The 23,467-nt window shown below is 41.0% G+C and overlaps 3 protein-coding genes across 3 annotated transcripts in view; 1 reads left to right on the top strand and 2 right to left on the bottom strand.

The window, feature by feature from the left end:
• The window catches only part of mon1a (MON1 secretory trafficking family member A), a 7,208-nt gene extending 3,323 nt beyond the window's left edge, over positions 1 to 3,885 (bottom strand). The window contains exons 1-4 of the mRNA XM_020592636.1: positions 3,708 to 3,885; positions 3,082 to 3,233; positions 382 to 768; positions 10 to 296 (exon numbers count right to left, since the gene is read on the bottom strand). Coding sequence (XP_020448292.1) covers positions 10 to 296; positions 382 to 768; positions 3,082 to 3,205 — 798 coding nt within the window. The 5' untranslated portion in view covers positions 3,206 to 3,233; positions 3,708 to 3,885. The remainder of the gene's footprint in view (positions 1 to 9; positions 297 to 381; positions 769 to 3,081; positions 3,234 to 3,707) is intronic.
• Positions 3,886 to 4,501: 616 nt separating this feature from the next.
• On the top strand, positions 4,502 to 10,063 carry traip (TRAF-interacting protein). Its single transcript, XM_020592976.1, has 16 exons — positions 4,502 to 4,665; positions 4,876 to 4,977; positions 5,069 to 5,126; positions 5,237 to 5,320; positions 5,545 to 5,584; positions 5,670 to 5,797; positions 6,507 to 6,601; positions 6,891 to 7,004; positions 7,997 to 8,084; positions 8,171 to 8,260; positions 8,346 to 8,434; positions 8,544 to 8,699; positions 8,853 to 8,895; positions 8,985 to 9,089; positions 9,184 to 9,234; positions 9,711 to 10,063. The coding sequence occupies exons 2-16, from the start codon at positions 4,880 to 4,882 to the stop codon at positions 9,816 to 9,818; spliced, it is 1,347 nt and encodes a 448-aa protein (XP_020448632.1). The 5' UTR covers positions 4,502 to 4,665; positions 4,876 to 4,879; the 3' UTR covers positions 9,819 to 10,063.
• An 861-nt stretch (positions 10,064 to 10,924) lies between these two features.
• Positions 10,925 to 23,467, bottom strand: part of grm6b (glutamate receptor, metabotropic 6b) — a 13,237-nt gene continuing 694 nt past the window's right edge. The window contains exons 2-11 of the mRNA XM_020592637.1: positions 21,868 to 22,460; positions 19,971 to 20,187; positions 18,834 to 18,969; positions 18,502 to 18,656; positions 18,011 to 18,151; positions 17,730 to 17,930; positions 16,892 to 17,031; positions 15,268 to 15,891; positions 14,883 to 15,194; positions 10,925 to 12,286 (exon numbers count right to left, since the gene is read on the bottom strand). Of these exons, the coding sequence (XP_020448293.1) occupies positions 12,047 to 12,286; positions 14,883 to 15,194; positions 15,268 to 15,891; positions 16,892 to 17,031; positions 17,730 to 17,930; positions 18,011 to 18,151; positions 18,502 to 18,656; positions 18,834 to 18,969; positions 19,971 to 20,187; positions 21,868 to 22,460 (2,759 nt within the window). The 3' untranslated portion in view covers positions 10,925 to 12,046. The remainder of the gene's footprint in view (positions 12,287 to 14,882; positions 15,195 to 15,267; positions 15,892 to 16,891; positions 17,032 to 17,729; positions 17,931 to 18,010; positions 18,152 to 18,501; positions 18,657 to 18,833; positions 18,970 to 19,970; positions 20,188 to 21,867; positions 22,461 to 23,467) is intronic.

Here is a 23,467-nt window from a genome sequence, read left to right as displayed (position 1 = left end):
GCGGGCGAGGCTGGCGAGAGGCGGGCGGGTAACCGCGCTGAGCAGCAGGGCAGGGTCTCGGTCTAGCCGATGCAGCAGGTTGTCTGTGAGATACTCAGAGCCAGCAAGAAGACGGCGCAGGTCATAGTTCTGCTTGAGCTGAAAGATGTGGTTGAGCTGGGTGAGGGTGAGCAGACTGACGATCTGGTAGTAGATGTAGTGCAGCTCCCGCAGCAGCTCCCTGTCTGACTGACAGCTCTGAGACACGCCCACAAGGACCAGTGGGCTCTTGGTGAGGAAAACCACATTACAGCCATCTGAAGCAAAACATGTTAACAGAGATCACACTCAGCATTTCATAAACGCACACTTGACCCATTTAGTTCTTCACATTATTCTGACCTGCATGAATGGAGCGGATGATGTTCTTCTTAGCCTCAACAAAAGATACGAGGGCCATCATCACCCCCATAGTGCTGGACAGAGCCTCCTCTGTGCCGTAGCGGGTGTAGATCGGTTTTCCAGCTTCGCTCAGCACAAACACATGTTTTCTGTGGCTCCTCCACTCCTCACTGGACACATCTTCCTCCTTAGACCTGCTCTCTGTTGAAATGTTGTGGTTGCATCGCTCCTCTAGGGTTTTCTCCGTCACCAGGACCTTGAGCTCCTCTGAGCACTCTCCTTCTGATTTTTCCAGTTCAGCCTTCCTCCGAGCCTCTTCCACAGCCTCTGCAGTCAGATCTTCAAATGACTGTACATGGACGAACATAGCACTCTTCTGGCCAGCACCTGGATTAAAGTAGGGATAAATGATCATCAAATATTTGTCAGTATAATGCATGGATGTGTAAGGAATGAATAAGAAGCCCTATAAAACAAAGTGTAAGGGAGGCTGTTTTAGTTGTTGGCCTAGGAGATTCAGGACCATCTCATCCACTGAGCTTGAGACAGTCCTCAACAGGATTATCAGAAGTGTTTTTATACAGTACTTTTATCTTTACAAGAAAAAATACTTCAAGAAGGAAGACTAAATGGTTGTTTTGGCAAATATACAGATGGGTGACAAATAAAAAGACAAACCAACATAAAATGTCTCAGTAAGGTGTCAGGCCACCAGAATAGCTTCAGTGCAACTTGGCATTGCCTCTACAAGTCTCTGGACTGTGCTGAAGGGATGAACACCATTCTTCCAAAAGATACAGTATTCCCTGGTGTTTTGATGATGATGGTGGTGGAGATGCTGTCTAACATGTTGGTCCAAAATCTCCCATAGGCGAGTGTGAAGGCCGTAGCATATGATTCATCATGTTCATACTCAGCAAACAATTTGGTGAGACCTCATGCCTTATGGATGGGGACATTGTCATCTGACTCAGTCATTCACACAGGTTTTTCCTTTAGTTTGTTACCCATTTACACATTTGGGTAACTTCGCCACCTCTGCTGAAGAGTAGCACACGGTTGTTTTCCTGAACTTTTCTATGGGAACCATCCAGGACAGACTACCACGCAACAGATGAGACAGTCCCAGACGAGGCTACTGTTAGCCATAACGGTGGCTGAAAAGCTTGCAAATGATACAGAGATTGCCAATTCCATTCTACATCAATGTGCCAGATAGGATTTTATCCTTTATCCTCAGTCTATAATCAGCCAACAGATGTTTGATTTGGTTTATCAATAAAGAGTTTATTAGTGACAAACAAGCAGAGTCCTATTCTTGGCTATGGTTTCCAGCCACAAATATGGAAATGAACAGACTCCAGTCACAGCTTATCTAATTTAGAGAAGGAAAACATTGGGGAAGAATAAGACAAGTCTCATAATGAGTCAGTCAGGAAAAAGCAAAAGTGTCCTGTTTATCTCCAGACTGGGAAGAGCAACTCCAGGAAAAGTTACATCATTTCTCCAGTCAGTACCAGATTGTTTAAGGTGAAAGTGACAGATGTGAGTTGCTGCAGACAGGCTAGAAAACTATTCAAAATCTTCTTCCACACTTGAGTCAGCAGATATCTGTATTATTATTGTTTGTGGAAAAGAACTAAGTTTTGATCATATAAATGTATAGAGATTATTACTGTTGTTACTGTCTGGTAATGTGAGAGCATTGAGAGCAAGAGCATTGCCCTGAGACAGTCAACTAAGTGGCATACAGATTACAAAATACAAATGACGCTGATCCTATGTTCAGCATTTCTTTACCCAGACAGAATGTGCACATTCATGCTGTCTCACACAGATGCAGTGCGCAATGTTAAATGGGGAACTTTTTAATTTAAAAACTTTTCTTCACAACTTCATAAAGTCATACTGGGTGTTGTGCTCAGATACTGCCTTGCAACCATGTAGTCTACTCATGGTGCACTGTTCACGAGGGATTTTTCTCTGTCATACTTTAAACATGTTTTTATCATAGTATAACAATACACCCATTAAAATTCACTTACATTTCTTTCTCTCTCTCTCTCTCTCTCTCTCTCTCTCTCTCTCTCTCTGAAATGGGGTTGATTCAAGCAGCAATTAGGGCTTACATTTTGCAGTGTAGTGTCTTCATTTCTGGATGCCTCGTGAGGAAATATGTAAAGATTTAATAATGTATCACTGACAGGCAAGTTACTTAAGTTTTTAAATGACACTGTAGGCCTATATGACTGACAGTCAGAAGAGTTATTACTTGGGATTCAAGACAGTGGCTCTTTACTTATCCAAGGACTATGCATGACCAGCCCAACTAGAGGCAATGTTTTGTACAAGGGACACTGGTGTTCTGTAAACATTATGCTCGTCTACAGTAATCCCATAAAGGGTGGGCCATTAGATGGCATAATGCTCAAATAAAATTACATTCCTTCCTTCACTTATCCAAGCGAAACGAGAGTCTCTGAAATAAGAATCAGAGTGAAAATGGTGGCTTTTTAATGGATGTTGTAGCTAAAGGTCTCAAGCGCTTGCGAGCAGGAGCTCACATCTTTTCCAGTCCTCTCACAGAGTTGACCCTTTGAAAATTGTTAAAACTGTCAACATTTATAGCAGACTTAAGACACACTGTAGGCCTGTCTGACTGCCATGTGACAATCTACAGAAAGAATGGACCAGCCTCACCTGGCTCAGTTCCCTCCACCAGACCTGGTGTGGGACTGTCCGCTCTCTCTATGCGAAGGCGATCGACAGCAGCCAGAGTACCACTGTCCCATGACACACCCGCCTTTGGGGCTTCTCCATCCATCACTGCTACTGATAGCAAGGACACACACCTGGCAGGACAGACAGAGAGAGAGCTACTGTATGGGACCATAGGTCAAAAGATTCATGACTGAGGCTATGACTAAAGATCAAGCTGGAAATTATGTGCTATTATAATGGCATTGCTACAGTCGACTGCATCATTAAAATATTATGGTCTGGATTTAGCCCTTTTCATTTTCAGAAAAGCTTCAGGGCTAAAACTCACTGTCACAATGGCTAGTGTGAAACTAAAACTTGAAAACAAAGTGAGACACTTATGAGAGTGTAACCTTTGGCCTTCGTGTTTACATCCTCCTTCTTTACGTAAGTCATTTTTTCACACCCTCTGTTATCTAACATGGTAAGTTACAACTTCTAAGGCTACTTTTATTGCAACCTTGAGCAAATAGTCAACAGCATTTAAAGCTAGCTGGATCTGGATTCGCTAATTTTATTCTTACACAGAACTTTCGCGACTCACTAAATTGTTTCCAAAGAGTTACCTTTCATTTCCAGAGCTGTCTGCATTTGATCTTTGGTCCCCACAGCTTGCTTGTTACTTTACTATAGCTAACTAACAAACATGGACAAAACAGAAGAACCTACTTCCTCTTGCTAGTCAACGTGCCCTTATCGGGTGCGGATGTAGGAATTGTGGGATATGAAGTTCTATGTAAGAAAACGGCTCTATAGATGTAAAACGGCCACTTTCATCAGAATAACATTTTTTAAAATATTGGAAAAATCATTTTGAATCAGTGTGGTAGCTCTATGTTGCATACTGTAATACGTATTTTGTGCATTTCTCTAGGGTTAATTCTAATGGTGCATTCATAGCACTTTGGACATCACTAACAGGTTGAAATACGGGGATTTCTTTATTAATCTATAAGGCACAACAGAAAACCGGGAACACCAGTTCTCTTTGGTTTGAAAATGCGTCATCAATTAATTTCAAAAATATTTATTTAGCGTTTTAAAAAATGAAATATTTGTAATCATTGTCATCATCAATGTTTATCATTCATGTATACCCTCACAGTGGGTATGCATGTGAATGAATGTACAGCAAATGAGTGGTAATAAATTTGTTAGATCCTTAGCTCCTGTGATTAAAATATTGTTCGTTTTAAACAAAAGCTTTTTTCACTTTTGGAACACTTAATCATAGCAAAAAGTGTTACAATCTTTTGTAAAATAAGAGATGGGGGTCTGGAGTAATTACACTTGACCGTTTTTATCAGGAGTACCTGAACGCAGCTCAGGGGGCGGGATCTTACGTTTGAACGTACAGCCGGGAAACAACAGCGATGGATTAAGCGCTATGTCTATGTCTGTGCTGGCTGGCGAGATTCAGGCTGCTAGTGTCACAATAACTGCCTTAAAATGAGATATTACGTATAGAATTAGGGATGCTTGATTTTATTGCGAAGGATTATGCAGTGACATAAAGTGTTTTTGGTAAGTGTGTTGATAAGGGACCTAATGTTAGCACCGCTAAATATTCAGGTTAAAGGCTAGTAACGTGTTAGCTAACATTAGCTGGGAAATGTTATGTAACGTTACACATTGCATACACGTACATATGTATGCTTTAAGATAGTGTAACATTGAGAGAGTGTATTTATATGCTATGTGGTTTATTTAATCCGGATTTTTCCCTTTTCATAGTAAGATGCCTTTCCGAGCATATTGTACAATTTGCTCGGATTTCTTCGATCACTCCGCAGATGTTGCTGCCATCCACTGCGGACACACTTTCCACAATGCGTGGTAACCAGATACAGACAGTCAAATCGTCAACAGCACATGGCTTTCTGACACATTTTAAAGGTTAGCTAACCCATTTCTCCTCTCTTTCCAGCCTTCTCCAGTGGTTTCAGACAGCCCCCACAAAAACCTGTCCCCAGTGTAGGAAACAGGTACAGTCAATTTAGACAATGAAGCACCACCAAATAGCTGCTAACCCAGACTAAACCTCATAAAACAGAGGAATCAAGTCCTCCTAAACACTGTTGGGCTCTTTGTGTAGGTCAGCACCAGACACATTATCAGCAAGCTGTACTTTGACATTGGCGAAGATGGGGGAGGCACAGCGGACCCGGGAACCTTGCAGGTACCAAACGTACAGCATCTAAATAATTTGTCAGTGTTGGTTTTGATGTATTTACAAAGGCATTGATGGAGAAGAGTTGAGCCAGTCAAAAACTTCCTTGTAACTGTTTGTGCCTAAGAAATCTTATGCTAGGACTGATGCCACATATAGTCTTACTTGCCATTAAACTGTGTGGCCTGGATTTAGTGTCATGTTTTTGTTGTGTCTGTTTCTCACTTTCTTAGAATGAACTGGATCGCACAAAGGTCCTTTTAAGCTTGAAAGGTAACAAATGCAGCTATGTTGTGGTAATGGTGAAACTTGATTGTTAAAAGTAGGCAGCACTGGTTCATCACTGATCAATTTGTAGAGAAAGACTGCCGGGACAAACAGAAGCAGGTGGACGATTTAAAGGGCACTGTGGACAAGCAGAGGAGGGACTTGGACAATGTGCAGAAAGAGATGACAAAAAAGGAGACACTCTGCGCTGCTCTTAGAGTAAGTCACTCTGTCTGGTCATTGTTTAGATCAGTTTTTTTTTCTACAAACTCATATTATTAGTCTCAAATATGATTTAATTGTCACCAATTTTTGCAAATGTAAAGTTTGGACTGAGCTGCATGAAAGTTATTTGTATTTATTTTGGTACATCATTTCTGTCATTAATATGATGTTATCTACAGTCATATCTAAGTTGGCAGGTGAGATTTGGATTGCACTGATCAAAGTTTCTTGGATTTATAAGCGAGCTTTATAAATTTTAGCAATACTGCACTCAAATTTAAAAAACAAAAAACTAGTTTTACCACTGTGGTTTATATGCCTCTGACAACTAGTAAGATTCACAGGAATGTGACAGACATGAGGTTACTGTGACCTTGACCTTTGACCACCAGAATCTCAAAATCTTATCAGTTAATCCTTGAATCCAAATGGATGTTTGTGTCAAATTTAAAGAAGCGCTGGGACGTAAAACGCCAAAAACCACTAGAAAATCATAGACTTCTTTTGTTGTTGTTGTTGTAACACATCTTGCAGTATTGGAAGAAATGTTGCTTTGCTTTAACCACTGTCAAATTCTACAAAAATCAAATCACATATTGTTTGAAATCTGAAAATCAATTGGTGTATAAAGTTTGAAAAAATGTTGTTGTTTTTTTGAAAATTTTTTATATAAATATTTATACAATGTTTTGACCTCTGACAGAAACAGATGATGTACCTGGAGATACAACAGAATGAAGTTCAAGCTACCAAGGATGAAGTCTACAGACTCAGGACCAAACTGAAAACATTTGAATGGTATCTGCAGTCATATAAATACTGTCATATTTAGGCTTCTAACCAGGGCCATGTTTTAAAAGTCACATTAGTGATTATACTACAAATGTGACAAATGTCAGATAAGTTCAGTAAAAATATTATGTAAGTCTACAATATATTTCAGTAGTAATAGGACCATCCATCCTAGTGATCAACAATAAGTAGTTTAGTATGACATTTTTCAGCTCTGTGCAGTACAGTACTGTTTCTTCTTGCATCCTAAACTAAAATTGTACTCATGCTGTGCACACTGCTTGCTGGGTCCCAGCCTGGACATACTGTTACAGGGTCAGAGAACAGAGGTAGAGTCCATGATCACCGATATGGGCATCAGCCAGGCTGCTGTGGAGCAGCTGTCCATCTACTGCATCTCTCTAAAAAAGTAAGGATCCCATATCTGAGACTACGTCGACACAATAAGCTATCTGAGTTTTAAAATTTCAATATTTTGTTAGCATCCATGTTTTCAAGTCATTTTTATAAAGCCCTGTGTCCCTGGTGAAATGGCTGAACAACATAACAGCCTTTCCTTTTCCTCTGTGTTCAGTTGGCAAAAAAGCTAAACTGTGCCTCAGAGGCAACATCTGGTAAGAAATGGGACAGACAGCCCACTGAGCAAATTATTATTTGACTGTGGAGGAATGTCATCTGATTAAATTGATACAAACACAGGTTAAAAACCACAGCTGTGATGTATGATCAGCTATATAATGTAAACATTTAAAATGTATGACCATAGAAGAAGTTTGATGTCTTCTTAAGTTGAATGTGTGTGAATTTACACACACAGCTGAGTGTCAGCTCATTATACCTCTATTCAGTGTCCTGCCACTCTATGGGGCACTGGTACTGTGTTTTAATGCTGCCAGATTTGACATAGAGTTGTTCTGAACAACTGACCATGTATAAAATCCAGTTAAGCACAATATGTCGTGTTATATTGGCATTTGAAATGAACGATCACAGACAACGTTTGTGGAAACTAAAGATGGTCTTAAGTTTAATACCACACAATCCTCGACCTTGTGTTGGCCGGCTTACAGCTTTGTTTTGGAAGAAACAATGTAAAATGTAGTGGCCTGGCTTACAGCTTTGTTTTGGAAGAAACTATGTAAAATGTAGCACTACTGAAGCATCAAGCCATTGTTTTCACATATATCCACCCTGAACATGATTTTGGAAAAGCTCTGTTTTGGGGTTAAAATAGTGCTGCTTAGTCTGGACAGAGGTCTAGAACAGAGAGAAAAAGATCTGTTTACATATTTAACCAGTTTAATGTGAACATACTGTAACTGGCAGATCATTTTACACTACAGAATTTGTAGATTTATAGATTTTTGTCATCATATATTTACCTTTCCCATTCTTTTTCAGAGAGTATGATAATCTAAAAGGAAGCCTCAAGTCTTCAAATGACATGTGTGAGAAGCTGAAGCGAGAAGTGCTGTCCTCAAACAACAAGGTAGCTTTATATGTGTGTCACAAATCCACAGCCAGAGGAGCCGAGTCATGAACGTGAAAACTCTGAAGTATTTTTTGTCATTTTAGTTACAAAAGGCCACTATCGAGGTGAATCAGACCAAAGAGGACATGAAGTCTGTCCAGAACGATTTGGCCAATGCTGACAAAGAGATCACTGTAAGGCAGTTCAAACAAATGTATTTTGACTTTTGATATCAGAGAAATCCATAGTTGTAATTACTGCACGCACATCTTTCCACAGAGCCTGAAAAAGAAGGTGGAGTTTCTACAAAAGACTCTGAGTACACCGACACGGACGAACGAAGCTCTCAGTCGGCTTGTCTTTGAAAGGTGTGTGCCATCTAGCTGCTGGCCTGGCGTCTCCTCACACGTTGATACATTTTCATAAAAAGATAAGCCATGTGTGTTTACTGATGAGGCTTTTCTGCCTGCCTGTCAGCCCGGCGCCAGTGGAGCTGAAGCAGCCTCACCTCCACCACCCTGCAGACGGCAAGGACATTGATCTCAATGTGACGTATGACATCGGTACACCAGACATCGTGGCCAAGAAACCAGCGCTGTGCCCAACCAAGAAGATGCGACTTGACCCTCCACTGTACGGTTTATGCAGCTCATTGTGAGAATGTGTGTGTGTATGTTAATTTGTTCTAAAGAAGCTGAGGTCAGCTAGATGTGAGCCATGTGTTGCATAACATGACTTTATATTGTGTTTGCGTGATAAAATTTATGTGAAATGCTTTATTTTCAGAACTATGTCCAAACAGAATGAGAGAAGTTTGTCTTCAACCAAAGTAGGTTTGTAAAAGCCACATATCAAGATCCAGTCTGACATTCCATATACATGTCATTAATTGATTATTATTTTTTTCCCATATCTCAGCCTCGAGATGAGGATAGAGCCATCGATCCTTTGCTGAGGAATTCCCTCCTCTTCAGAAAGAAGACGTTGGGTAGCATGTTGGACCCTCAGGGGAAGCCTGGAGTTGTATGTACAATGCAGCCACTTGCACAGAGTCTTTAATTTAAAATGCAAATTGTACTTTTATTGGTTTGATGAAAGAAAATGCTTCTCTTTGCAGGTGAAAACTGGTTATGATGGACTGGGAGGACGAACTAAATTTATCCAGCCTGTATCCTTTTTTTCTGTCACGTGTCAAATAGGTGTTTCTTGATTTGAATTACTTAAGCATTAAATTAACGATTGGTGGTAGAAGCGTTTATTATCCATCTCGGCTTTGTCTGGACTTATTAGCTCAGATCATTCATTGTGCAATGCAGCAGTGCTGTAATTAAGCCTTTTAAGACTTTTTTAGCAGATAAAATCATCTTAATTCAAGGTCTCCTTGTTTATTCAGGACCTCTAGGACTTCTCAAAGTTGGCTGCTAGTAGCTGCTGTTCAGTAAATGTTATGACATTAGTGGGCATATCTATGTGTCAAAGCATAGTGATGAGGAAATGTCCACATCAAAACAATATCTATGTGTCAAAGCATAGTGATGAATTAAATAAAAGTCTGTGAGGAAATATCCACATCAAAACGTGTGGACAGAAAACCTACAGTGGAAATGTGACTGCCGTAGTCCTTAACTGAATGCTCCACTCCAGTCTCCTTTATCAGAGGTTCGCCTACTGATGAAAGCTAAAAGGAGAAATGTCACCAGGCCTCCACCCAAGGTTGCAAATTGTGTGACTATAGACGACTTCCTGCAGTGAATTTTGAACATCTCCTTCCCCAGATGTCAGGTCAAAGGTTAGGATGCTGCTTGTGAAGTAGCACATCGGTGCAGATTCACAGCGTTTGTCGCTCAGCACCAAACCAGACTTTCTTTCTGATGGAAAGTTGGAACTACGGTGATAGGTGCTGAGCTTTTAGTGAGAACCTGCTGTACTCTGTGTGTGTGTGTGTGTGTTTTAAAACTCCTGCTAAAACCAACTCAAACAATAAACTTTTTTTTAATTAATGCTTCTGTGGGGTCCACAAATCATTCCTTCATTTCACATAAACGTGGTGCCCTCTGTGGCTGACGTTTGACCGTTCCGCTTCCGAATGCCAGCTTTTTCTTCTTTTTTGTGTGTGTTTTTCGCTGTTTCTGCAGTGTATGACATTTGTGCACTGCTGGATATCGCCAGCTCAGCCTTTTGGAATTTGATGGCTTCATACCACTGGAGCTACAGTTCATTGTGCGCCACCGCCAGGAAGGTCCTGAAACACGGAGCTCGAGTGAGCAAGCCGACACCAGGAAAGCACACCGGAGACAGAGACGCAAGAGTGGAGGGCTCCATGCTAGGCTAAAAGCAGCTGCATCGTCAAGGGCATCCTGACCGGCTGTATCACTATCTGATATGGCAACACTACTGCCATGGGCCCTCTCTGCAGAGCACCAAGCATTGCAGAGTGCATAGGAAAGCTGCCTCCATCCTCAAAAACTCCACCCACCCCGAGCATGGACTGTTCACACTTCTACCCTTGGGCCGGAGTTACAGGAGTGTGAAATGCAGGACTTCTAGACTGAAAAACCTTCTTTCCCTCTGCCATCAGAGTTCTAAACAGCTGACTCAGGATCTACCTCATGTAATTCCATCTGTACTGTTTACATACTCATTTTGCACATGCATAATTGCACACTCACTGCTGAGTATTTGCACACACAACTCCCATGTAGCATACACTCTCTCTTCACTACATTATGTTCTTGTATTTTTCATTATGCTTCCTTCATTGGCTGTTTTAAAATGCCTTAGACTTTGTGATTTAGCTTTTGTGTCACCTACATATCTACTTTACATTTCATTTATATTGTGTGGCATTCATGCAGACTGCAAAGTAAGAATTTCATTGTACAGGGAAACATTTCCTCACTGTGCATATGACAAACACTTGACTTGAGTTGTGCTCTCCTATAGAGGGCAGTATAATGCTTTTCACATGAGGGCATGAACCTTGCAGCCTTTTTTCACAGTGAGAAAAAATGCACTGCACATAGTGACTGCACAGACTGAATTAATTTGTAGTGAAACGGCCGTGCCAGTACAGAGCGTAATAATCCTGAAGAAGAACACTAAACCTGAGTTGGACGTTGTGATTAACTAACAAGAAGTACAGTGCAGACAAGGGACTCCTGTTCATTCTCAGAGTTAGCTCATGGTAAATGAAGTGTAATGTTTTCTTGTAGTGTAGAAGCTTTTCATGGCACAAAATCAAATAAAGCTTACAGAGTGAAGCTTTCTTAACATGACAGTAACTTGTCTGTTATTTTGACATGGTGCCATATAAACTGACCTCTGAGCCTCATAGTTTAGCGGTTATTTGCACCTTCCCAGGGCCTTTTAGAAATAGTAACTGGGCATTTTTAACTGCTACTTCCTTCCAGTGCAATCAGAAAAAATAATCACAACATCCCATGCAAACAGTATTTCAAAAAAGTCATGTGCTCATAAAACAATACATGCAGTGTTTTTTGGATCCAGTAAACGGTAGCATTTCATCAGCCCTGAGCTCTTCCCTTAGGGCAGAGGTCACCACTTAAGCTTAACATTTTTTTTTTTCATGAACAGCATTTTCCACGCTGAGTTAATAACGGTACCTCCTTGTCAGTTATAAGAGGAAAATGTGGGTGTTGTTACAAATATTAATACAATTTTGCTTGCAGTTCTTTCAGGATGGTGCAACACCATCCCAGTCCATGTGTAAATGTACATTTGTTTGTTTTTGTGCTTTGTTCTAGGTTTAGTAGCTCTGAGAAATCTAAATAAGCATGAGAAGAAACAACATCCAGCAATGTATTGCTGGCATTTCAGTCCACATTTCCTATTTAAAGAGACAATCCAGGTTAAAATTAAATGCTGATTTTTTTTTCCCCTATAATTTTGGATCCTCAGCTATCACTGTATTGCCTTGTGATACTAGGTGATGGAAACATGGGAGTTTCATTTGTGATATTTCACTGAGATCTGTCCATCTCGCCCTTGGACTCTCCGTTATGTTTGTCATTGGACTTCTGGGATAGGCGTGTGGACACAGTGGCTGCCTGTACGACAGCTCTGAAGCTACGCTTTCTCTTCTGGACGTTCTGCTCTGGGTGGAAGATGATGACATAGACCTTGGGGACGTAGAGCATGCACAGGGACACTGTGGCGCTCAAGCTCATGGACACTGTCAGGGTGGTGGTCTGGATGAACATCTGTGACAGAGATGCAGCAGGTCAGAAAAAAATATAAACACATTATCAATTCATGTAAAATGTATTTCTTGTGATCGATCATGATTCTTCATGTGTGTGTTAAGCATGAAACATGTATGTAATATCCTATAAGTTGCCACAGTGCTGTATGATTTCCATATCACAGCACAGGAGACTGTGTTTCCCCCCCGATGAATGGTTGACAGCCTGGTATACTGTATGTAGTCAGGAAAGGAGGCTCTGTTTATGAGCTTTGACCATGACTAGTCCTACTATTGCAAATCCAACAGCAATCATGAGAAATGACTTCTGTGAGCTCTACGTCTCTGAGGAGCAGTCACCAGCCACATCGACCTGATCAGTGTTTGATTGTTGTGTCTTGTTGCTTTTCTTCTTTTGTCTCTCCTCTATCCACTCACCCCAACCAGTTGAGGCAGAAGGCCGCCCACCAAGAGCCGGGGTCTGTCGAAGGTTTCTTCCGTTAAAGGGAGTTTTTCCTCTCCACTGTCGCCAAGTGCTTGCTCAAGGGGGATTTGTTGGGTTTTCCCTATGTAATAATATTGATAACAGTAAGGTCTAGCCCTTACTTTGTAAAGTGTCCTGAGATGACTTTTGTTGTGAGTTGGCGCTATACAAATAACATTTGATTTGATTTGATCTATCACCAATAAATTACAGAGTCATTATTCCAGACAAACTGTACAGGTCATGAATGTATCAAGCCATATGTCCAATAAATAAAAGATGTTTGTACCATGAATAAATCAGAATCTCAAACTATCCTCAGCAGCTGCACATCCTGGTTATCTCATCAGCTTTATCATCATGCCTTTTATCAGCCCCTCTCACTGACCTCGCTATTTCTAAAAGGAACTGGGTGATTTATGAGTAAAGTGAATAGCGTTTATGCCTTTGGCTCGAGGCGATCAGAAAGACTGGCTTGGATTCCGTGAATGTTTCTTCCATATGTAAATACAGAAAGGTAAATCACATACATATGATGGCAGGATGACAGTCATTATTTTCCCAAGCCAGACAAAAGTTAATCTATGTTTAGCTCTTTTTCTAAAAGATGATTAATTGAATGAAATGGCTGAATTGGTCTATGAGGGGTCCCTCAGCTCATCTGACCTCGTTTTTTACCCTCCATCCCTTTTTGTAATTCACTGCATTTCCATTCAGAGGAGGTAAAAAGACTTTGAAGGCACCTCAAGCTTTAATTGTTTGAGCCTGACCGATTCATAATACAGCTCTCTATTAGTCTAAGTGAATCTCTAAAATATTCCCCCAATTTTCTCATCCTTTGTGATGGTAGAAAGTACAAAGACCACACACTAAATTAAACTGAGTACAGTGGAGGAGGGTGTCCTGTGAGTACAGCAGGAAGCAAATATGAAATGACAGGCAAAAAGCCTCAGATTTCATCCAAGGGATTCATTTTCTCTCTTACTCTTAGTGTGTCTTGTAACTAGCCCATTATTTAAGCATTCAAACCCCTTCACTTTTTGCACACATTGTGTTTGAATTTGAAAATGAAAATTTTAAATAAATTCTTCCTGGCAGATATTTTCAGCCTCAATCAAACTGGATGGGAAACGTCTGTGAACTGTCATCTATCTTCAGATAAACAAACAAGTTTCTTTATCTAATTTCTCCTTCTAGGCAGAAACACACATATGCACAGTGTAATTTGCTACACAAGATGCAGTGTAGCAGTACATTCAGCATTCACAAGTAACTTTGTTTCATTTTTTTCCCCGTCAACCCACATAATGTACTCATGTCCAGGTAAACAGCATTATCTCAACCTAACAGCATTTAACATGCTGCACAACAAGCAGAGCAGCACATAAACAAATGCTCACCAACAGGCGGCCCATATCACTTATTCACTGCCTGTGCAATAGATTACATGTCCAGCTGGCACTATAAAATTACTGGATTTAATTGAAAAAATTAGTAATAATAAATTTATGAAATCTTCACTTTTAGCTTTAGCCTGCTGCCACAAGTAGGCTGTGGGAAACACTGACTGTAATTTTCCACATTAAGCTCCAAAGGGCAAAGACCATGACTGTTGTATACCACTGGTCGCCACTGTCCCTCACGTTCCTATGACCAAACAGCACCCAACCCCAAAGCATCAATTTCCAGGAAGAAAGGCTTTGTAAAAATCTGCATATCCCACCACTGGAGCAGAAACTAATGTTTGCTTTAGCACTACAAGAGCTTCCTCACAAGTCATATCCCACACCTGATTGATTGACTGAGCACTGCACTGCACCACTCTGCAACATCCTGGATCTTCCCCAGATCCATAGCCACTCCAGCAGCTGATATCACATGATCCAAATAATTAACTTCAGACTGAGAAAAGAACACTTACTTAACCTTGAGATTATATTGCCTTAAGCATGACAGCACTAGATCGAGACACTGAAGGTGCTGTTCTACAGTGGAAGTAAACACTAACTTGACAGCTACAGAACAATGAACAAGCTGAGTTGCAATTGCACTTTATAGCCATTTTAAAGGTTCTAGAGTTCAATCCCAGTAAAAGAACCAGTAAAGCCTGTAAAAATGTTCAGTTTTCTACCTTCTCAGTTGACTGTGCTGTGCCAAAGAAGATGGGCACAAAGGCCAGCCAGATGATGCATGTTGTGTACATGGTAAAGCCAATGGGCTTGGCCTCATTGAAGGTCTCAGGAACTCCTCTGCTCTTGATTGCATACACTGTACAAGTGATCATCAGTACAATACTGTAGCTCAGACATAAGATGAGGGACAGGTCAGATATGTCGCACTTGAGCAGTCCACGGGCGAGCTCTGGGTTTGGAGGCTTCAGCTCCTCATAGTCGATGATGGTGTGTGGTGGAATCACACCAAACCAGATGAAGAGACCAAGTAACTGCAGAGAGTAAAGTATTAGAATGCTGCTAAGGATCCAGGTGATATGTGTGAAAGAAGATTCAAGCGCTTACCTGCACAGAGATGAGTATAAAGGTGATAATCAGCTGAGATGTGGGGCTGATGAACTTAGGAGGTGTGACTGACTTCTTCCCCTGTTCGAAGATGCGGTAGATCCGGTTGGTCTTTGTGAGCATGGCAGCATAGCTGATGCACATGCCGAGCCCCAGCAGTAGCCTGCGTAAAGAACACACTGCCACACTGGGCTCAGCTATCATGAGGAAGGTGATGAGGTAGATGAGGAAGATGCCTGTCAGCAACACATAGCTGAGCTCTCTGCCAGAAGCCCGGACAATGGGCGTGTCATTGAAGCGGATGAAGGTAACAATGACTCCAGTGGTGGCCAGGATACCTAGGATGGCGAAGAATACGGGAATGATGGCCCAAGGAGAGCTCCACTCCAGCTTGATAATGGGTGTGGGTCGGCAGCCCGTGTGATTCTTTAAGGGCCTCATGTCAAAGGGGCACATGTCGCAGGTGAACTCATCCAGCACATACTGGTAGCCATCACAGAGCTCACAGTGCCAGCAGCAGGGGACACCGTTCACCATCTTTTTCCTCTCACCGGGCTTGCAAGGAAAGCTGCACACCGACTCAGGGATCTTATGGTCACCACCTGACCACTGCATCTCCTCTGGCTAGCATGGATGTACAAACACACAAGGATTGCCTTACTTTACTTTGAGTATAAAAGCACTAAGACTCTGTAAAAGGGTAGAAACTGTCTTCCATTAGAGGAACCACAGTTTGAGAACAAGAAACATTCTACATCAATGAGTTTTCTGGAATTAAAAATTTTGGGAAAGACTTATTTGCTTTTTTGATGCGAGTTAGTGGAGAAGACTGAAATCATTTACATACGTGTATGCATACTACAGTATGAAGCGAGAGACAGCAGGCACTTGGCGTAAGCTTAACATACAGTAAAAACTGGAAACAAGGAAGAATGCTAACATTTGCTAGCACCTCTAAAACTCCCCAGTTAGCATGTTAAAAGTTTGTTTGTTTAATCCATACAACAACTAGAGCATAAATGTTTCAGTTTTACAGAGGGTAATGTGCCAGACTATTTGTTTGACACTGGAAAATAGACTTTACATTTGCTTTCCCACCAAGAATTGGGCTACCCAAAAAGATTGATAGACCACTATAATGTCCATATGATAACTATGTGGCTAGAACTAGCTTAGCTTATCTTGGCATAGACTAACAACCAGAAACAAGATAAAGGTTAGACTGGTTCTTGATAATTCCAGAAAGTTACCCTACCCAGCCAGGAAATAGTCTGGTACATAACCATCCATAAAAACCACAGCCGAACCTTTTATGCATACATTTTTGTAAACAAAAAATAAGCTATAACATGCTAAATGGTAAGCTTTTGGGTTTTGGTAGACAGATTTTCTTACCTTTGAACACACCCAAGCTAGTTGTTTTCATCTCTTTCTAGATTTGATGCTAAGCTAAACTAACCAGCTGCTGGCTCTAGATAGATGGTTATCCTAGTATCCATCTTGTCATTTATCAGTCGTCAAGAAAGCAAATATGTGTATTTTTCAATATTTTAACCTATTAGTAGTAGTAGTAGTAGTAGTAGTTCAAGTTGTATTCAAATATACAAAAAATAAATATATTTACATTGAGTCTGAGGTGGTTTGTCCATTGGCCTATAACCTTGTAGCCAGGATTGCTGACATTATAGAGTTGGTACTGGAAGATGTCATAGTGCCCAGGAGCATCTCCATTCTCATTGAACATTACTCCAGTTCCTGCACTGCCTGTTTGATGAAGACAGAGTTTTAATTACCAGTGCACTGTCAAAAAAAAGCAAAAAACTGAGTCAGCGGAGACAAGGAATTCACACTCTCTAAGGTGGAGAAATGCACCCCCATTTTTAGTTGCAGAAAAAAACACCCAAACACCATTAAATACAGCTTGCATTTGCTGTCTTTCCAGTCTTATGAAAGCTGAGTGCAAGATGCTCTTTAGTGAAGGCTCCACATTTACAGTCTTTCAGTGCACTCTGTTGCCCTAACGTGATTGAATGTTCCTCTCAGGTCCCTGCAGGCGCTCGATCAAAAAATCCTCCTTCCAAGACAAGGTCATTCAGCAAGAGGAAAGCAGTAAATAGGATGCTTTCAAAAAACACTTTTAAAAAAAATCTGACTTTTTTTATGAAAGACAAGGATGAAAAGCAGGAGTGATGTGTATATAGAAGAGTGAAGAGGCAGCCCTAGGGAGGTGATATTTTTTGAAAAAATGGTCTGTAGCTAGATACGTTAACAGAAACATCTCAGTGCTTCTATCTTCAAGCTGGCCTCTCTTTTGCCAAACTTTTTTTGGCTCTTTTATGAATCCTCTCTGGTAATGAAGAGCATCCATGGAGAAGCAACATGAATCTTTCAAGGTTTCTTCCTAAGTTATTTCAAAGAAATGAGAATGGTGAGAAAACACAGACTGAAAGTCAAACGCTCACCATTGAAACTGACAGAGCGAATGTATTGAAGGAGGACCCGTCCTTCCACAGGGTCCATCTTCTCACAGACACTCGTGGAGCCAGGGCACAGATCCATGTGCATGCTGTGTAAGGCGTGGGCCATGGCATATACAGCATCGATTACAAACTGCACTTTGCCCTCCTGTTCATACTGCGAGTCTCGACTGATTCTTTCTTCACCTGGCAGACAACAAAGGTGTCACACTAGATGATGATGATGACACAAAAAAAGTTCACTAACCCCCCTCCCTGGATCATACCTGTACATTTTCTTCTATCAGGTTCATATTTTACACCAGGGCGGGTTAGTTTGCACTTGAAGTCGTCCTCCCAGAATTCTGCAAACCAGATGTTTCTTCTGTTGTTTTCTAGAGACCGTGAAGTGAAGTACTGGTCGAACCCTAAATCATTTCACAAACCACAAAGTTCACTTTTGATGTCATGCATCCATTGAAATATAGCATTCTGATTGATGTACGGTAGTAGTTTATCAGTATTCATATTTTGTTAAAAGTTTTGAGGTGGAGGTGGGGGGGGGGGGGGTTGATGATCATTTTGAACAGTGAAATATGGCTATGACTCTAATTACTCAGTAGTTATTGCACTGATGGTTAATCACAACAGTCATTCATTTCTGTTACTGGGATTAGACCCCATCTGCATCATACAGTATGTCACAGACTATTGTACATATTGCATCCAGTTTGTTTGGCTCACATGTAGGTAATATTCTTATTGATTCTGGCCCTACCATCAATAGAGGCTCTTTTTGGAAGGATGGTGACAGCTCCCTCAGCCACCTCCTCCTGGTCCTCAATTGCAGAGTTTTTGGCCCCCCAGCTATCGGAGCCAACAAACAGAAAGTGCCCCGTAAGGTTGGCCTTTCTGGCAGCCTGCAACACCCGTCTGAAAGAGGGCAGATTGTACTTCATTATACACTTTCTACTTTTCTCCTCTGTTAGTGGCCAGTGATTATCAAACAGGGAACTTGAAAATGTAATTTAACAAAAGTACTCTTGTGCACATTTTATCATATGGCTGAGTTTCTGTGTTTAATATGGGATGCAGCAAAGCTTGACTCACTTGATGTCATCCTCGTTGGCAAAGATGATGACACCACGAGCGTTAGAGGTCTCCATCAATCTCTTGATGATTTTATCAAACTCCCCTGGTCTGGGCTCTCTGGGAATCTTTATTGACTGTGCAATACATAGCCCTCCTGTGTCAGAAACATGGGAAATATGTTTGCACTACTGGACATTCCTGTTTTATCCCTCACTGCATAACAACATAACATAATAATCAAGATCATATCTGAAGCCTTAAAATGTATTTGATAGATTACTAAAGGAATATATGCTGTAGTAATGGAGGCATTCATATTCTCCTTCATGATGAATAGTGATCCTCTGAATTTTCATGTAGTGATATACAGTATGACCAAATACCTCCAAACCTAATGCTGTGTTAGCCTGCTGACATTAGCATTTTGGTTAAAGTGCCGCTGTGCCTAAGTACAGCCTCACAAAGCCACTAGCATGTAGGATCTTAGTCATGTTAGTGTAGACAAAGGGCATCAGACCTAATTCTGAGAATCACATATAGTAAGTTATTATATTGAGTAATAACAATTAATTTCAAAACTAAGAGCCTATAGTTATGCTGGCAGCTTTGTGCTAACGTCAGCATGCTAATCACAGTGGCAATACTAACACTGACAGATGCAATGTTTCTTCATGGTTGTTCACCATCATAGTTTATTTAGTCCTAAATCCCAAGCACTGGAGAAGTTAAAAATTTGACTTGCATGTTTGCACATGCCTGTACCTAAGTTCACGAGCAACTCATCTAATATTTATTGAGCTCTCTCTCACTCAGAATCACAAATGTTAGCTTCATGCTTCAGTCTGGGCCAAAGTGGTGGAACAACAGCACCATCAATGTGACTAAAACAACATGCTGGTACAGCAGTGAACTGTCCAGCATTGTTAGTTATTGATTTACAGTATATATAATTTATTTATATGAATTCTGAACCAGAGGAACAGCATTGAGCTTTTAAGCCCATATGAGGTGATAACATCTGTTTGCTCTGTTAGTCCTGATATATTAAAGGGCTTTCTGTCTTTGTTTTTTAATGGGTGAAAACAACACACTATGAATGAGTAATCCCTTACTGTCAGAGCACTGAATTCACATTCATACAGCCAGACACACAACCTGCTTCTCTGGATATCTGGAGGAAGGCATCAACGCCGCTTTCTCCATAGTTGCCCTCTGAGGCCAGTGTGGAAACGTAGTTCCAGCCCATGGCTTTGACAATGTCCAGCATGGCCTGGGCCTGGTAGGAATCAGGGGGCACCACACGAGAGAAGAACTCATAGCGGCTGTTGTCGCTCAGCTCCGGGGCAGTGGAAGCATAACTGATCTGGGGGATCTGAGACACATGGATGGGTCAATTGTGATGAAAGATTCAGGTCAAGTGTAAAACATGAGCAAAGCTCATTATTAGGCTGGTAGTGAATCCACAAGTTAAAAGAGTGATAGGAAGAGGCAGTGAGCCATGTCAGAGGATGACACTCCATTTACTCATAGACCAAACCATAACAGCGTCTAAATGGAGGCATTCCACATTAATACTAACAAATTGTAGTGCATCATAATCCCAAAACTGGACTATACTAGAGAGAGTTTGTCTCGAACAGCCTGTGATCTCAGTAATTCTCAGAATGGAAGCAACTTCATACTGCAATCTGCCCAGAGATGATTATGCTGAGGATATACCCAACTACAGTGAAATACAGATGGTAGGACTCGCAGCTGAAAAGGCATTTGTTTGGAAAAATGGATGAAAAGATTAATTAATGGTGTGCTACATCTTTAAAGATAGAGTTTATGTTGACAGTTTCAACCTTGACCCTGCTAACCCTGCTAATGGCGCTCCCCCATGGCTTAGTGTTGGGCCCTCTGGAGGGGAGGAGGAGAGAAAGGTAGACACAAGGGGTAGTGAAGGGAGAAGAGCGATAGAACAATTTCACAGATAATCTGGAAGGATTAAATGGGTTTTAGTCAAATTACATTAAGCACAGAGGGAGAAAGCAATCAAAAGACTAGAAAAAAGGTTACAATATATTTAATTTAATTTTGATGGCTGCATTCAGCTTAAATTTTCTGCTTTGTGTTAACCCTATCAAGATCAAATTCTGTGGATATCCCCTGTGTTTCAGGGAATAAACTCTCTCCAGATCTAAACACTTCTACCATGGTTGTAGACTGACAGGTTTATTGAATGACAAATGATATCAGTGTCCAAAGGAGTCCATGTCACTGTCACCAGGGCAAATCAAATGTTTCACTTAGAAGCATCTGTACCAATTAACTTGCTGTATCAGTAACACAAGTAGTCCTGTTGAAATTGTCTCAGCATCAGGAAGTGACAGAAACTGTTGAGGCAATTCTAACATTACTAAACACTAAACAAACCTGTATTTTTAAGATACATGCATTTTTATGTTCATGGGAACTGAATAAGCATTGCAACTGTGTTTTTATAATGATTAATATCACAGCAAAACCACTAAAATATTGAATGATATAAAATAAATGGCATTATTAGGAATAGGTCTCCAACTCACCATTTAAAATTAATACAAATACTCTTTATATGTACGTTTAGTTTATACAGTGTCAGAACAGCACAAAAAATGTCAAAAGGGTCTGACTAGATGACACCAGTGGCAATGGATCCACACACCTGTGAAGTGTACCCAAATAGTAATTCAAAAGTAATTCATTTAAACTATTCAGCATTTTAAATGACTTATGAATTATATCAGAATGACTATGTGCTGAAGGTATGTTGTTACAACAGCAAAAAAGTACTTTAAGGATATTAATGGCCTGAAGAGGTGAAAGTATCCAATAGTTCATCTTGGGACTCTTCAGATCATGAACCCCTTGAAAACCACCATTCTAACTCATGTGCCCCTATTTTCTTTGTGATTATACTGAAAAAGAGAAATCAGTGAAGAATAATGGATTTCATTTGGGTTCACCTCACTTTATATACTGAAAAGAGAAACTGTTAAATCAATACAAGGTGTAAAAGAAATCTCACCGCAAACAGTCTGAGCACATTTGCCACCATGATCGACACCGAGCTGCCAGATGCCCCGATTACCCCAACCACCCTCTCTGGTTTGGGTATGATTGGAGGCTCTCCATTGGAGCAGCGCACATCTGAGGTATCCTTCTGAATGAGCGCCTGGACAAAAGTAAGCGATTGCTCCAGGGCGTAGGTGTCTCTAGAGCAGGTGTCCAGGATCCGAGCTCCCAGGGTGATGTTAGGCAGCAGGTCTGGGTCACTGTTGATCTGGTCCAAGGCATACAGCATGGCTTCCAGTCGATGGATCCCCTTTTCTCTCTTGATCTCGCCACAAGGTACCCCAGCGGGCCCTCGAGCATGCACTGGAAACAATCCACCCAAGGTGATGTCGCCCTCGATTTTGATGGACTGAGGCTGGGCGCCCTCCTGGGCCCATGATCTTGGGCTGATACCTATGAACAGAACCCACAGTAGCCCAGGCCATATTCTGTATCCATGTGGGGAACCAAGCCAGCAGCGCTGATGTGTTGAGTGGGCTTTTGATGTCATATTGATGACCAGCAAAGGTACTGATAGCACCAGGCCACTCCTTCTACCATTGAAACCTGGGAGCAGACAGAGACTGGGCTTTAATGCCTTATTGTCATCTCATTAAAATGTTGTAAAATATTTTCCACTGTCTGTTTTTTTACTGTGAAAACAATAGCTACAAGCTGCTAACTCTATATAAAAACTTAAATCTCAATGTCCCCAGAATCCAACTTAAGGTACTCGTAGAAGTTTTAAAATCAGACAAAACATGTTTTCCACAAGTTTGAACCACATCACAGTTTTTTTGTATTCTGAACACATATCACAAGTCAATATTTAAATAGAAATATTGGGGGCGACTGTGATTCAGTGGGTAGAGTGGTCATCTCCCAACCGGAGGGTTGGAGGTTTGAATCTCGGTGTCTGCAGTCCACATGTGGAAGTGACCTTGGGCAAGACAATGAACCCCCAAGTTGCCCCCAATGGTCAGAGCCAGTGGTGTGAGTTGGTGCCGCAGATGGCTGCCTTGGTTCTGTACTGTAAACAAATTCCTTGTGTGTAACATACTTGGCCAAACAAAGGTGATTATTATTATTACGTTTTTTAGACCCACCAAAGTGTGTCTGGAGCTGATGAGGTCAGCGCTTAACATAATTCCCTTATTAGGTGTATGTGCACCAGCACTTGTAGTCTGACATCTGTTTTGGTGCATTAAATCAGAACTAAAACATATATGGAAAGTGAAAATATGAGCTATGTATGTATGTGTACATTAAAAAAAAACTGTGCTTGAAGAGATGATTTCAGGTAGCCTCAAAAAGAGCTGATGATGGAAAACACTATAAATATTGCAAAACTGAAAACACCAACTGAACCTCTGCAGCATTTCATGGTTCAAAAGCTGCAGCAGGTTAATTATATCTGCATGAAGATCATGGACAACATCCAACTGACCTGAAAGTCAAATGATTTGGAGCATAAATTTGTTGAATATTTTAAGGCTGAATTTTGGCACTGTAAAATATTTAGAAATTATGTTAAAGCTAGATTTTTTTTGGGGGGAGGGGGGGGGGGACTTTAC

The sequence above is a fragment of the Monopterus albus genome, unplaced genomic scaffold (assembly GCF_001952655.1).
Source record: "Monopterus albus unplaced genomic scaffold, M_albus_1.0 scaffold18.1, whole genome shotgun sequence".
Classification (NCBI taxonomy): Eukaryota; Metazoa; Chordata; class Actinopteri; order Synbranchiformes; family Synbranchidae; genus Monopterus; species Monopterus albus.
Note: the sequence above shows the minus strand (reverse complement) of the source record. Positions and strands in the feature narration are given on the sequence as shown.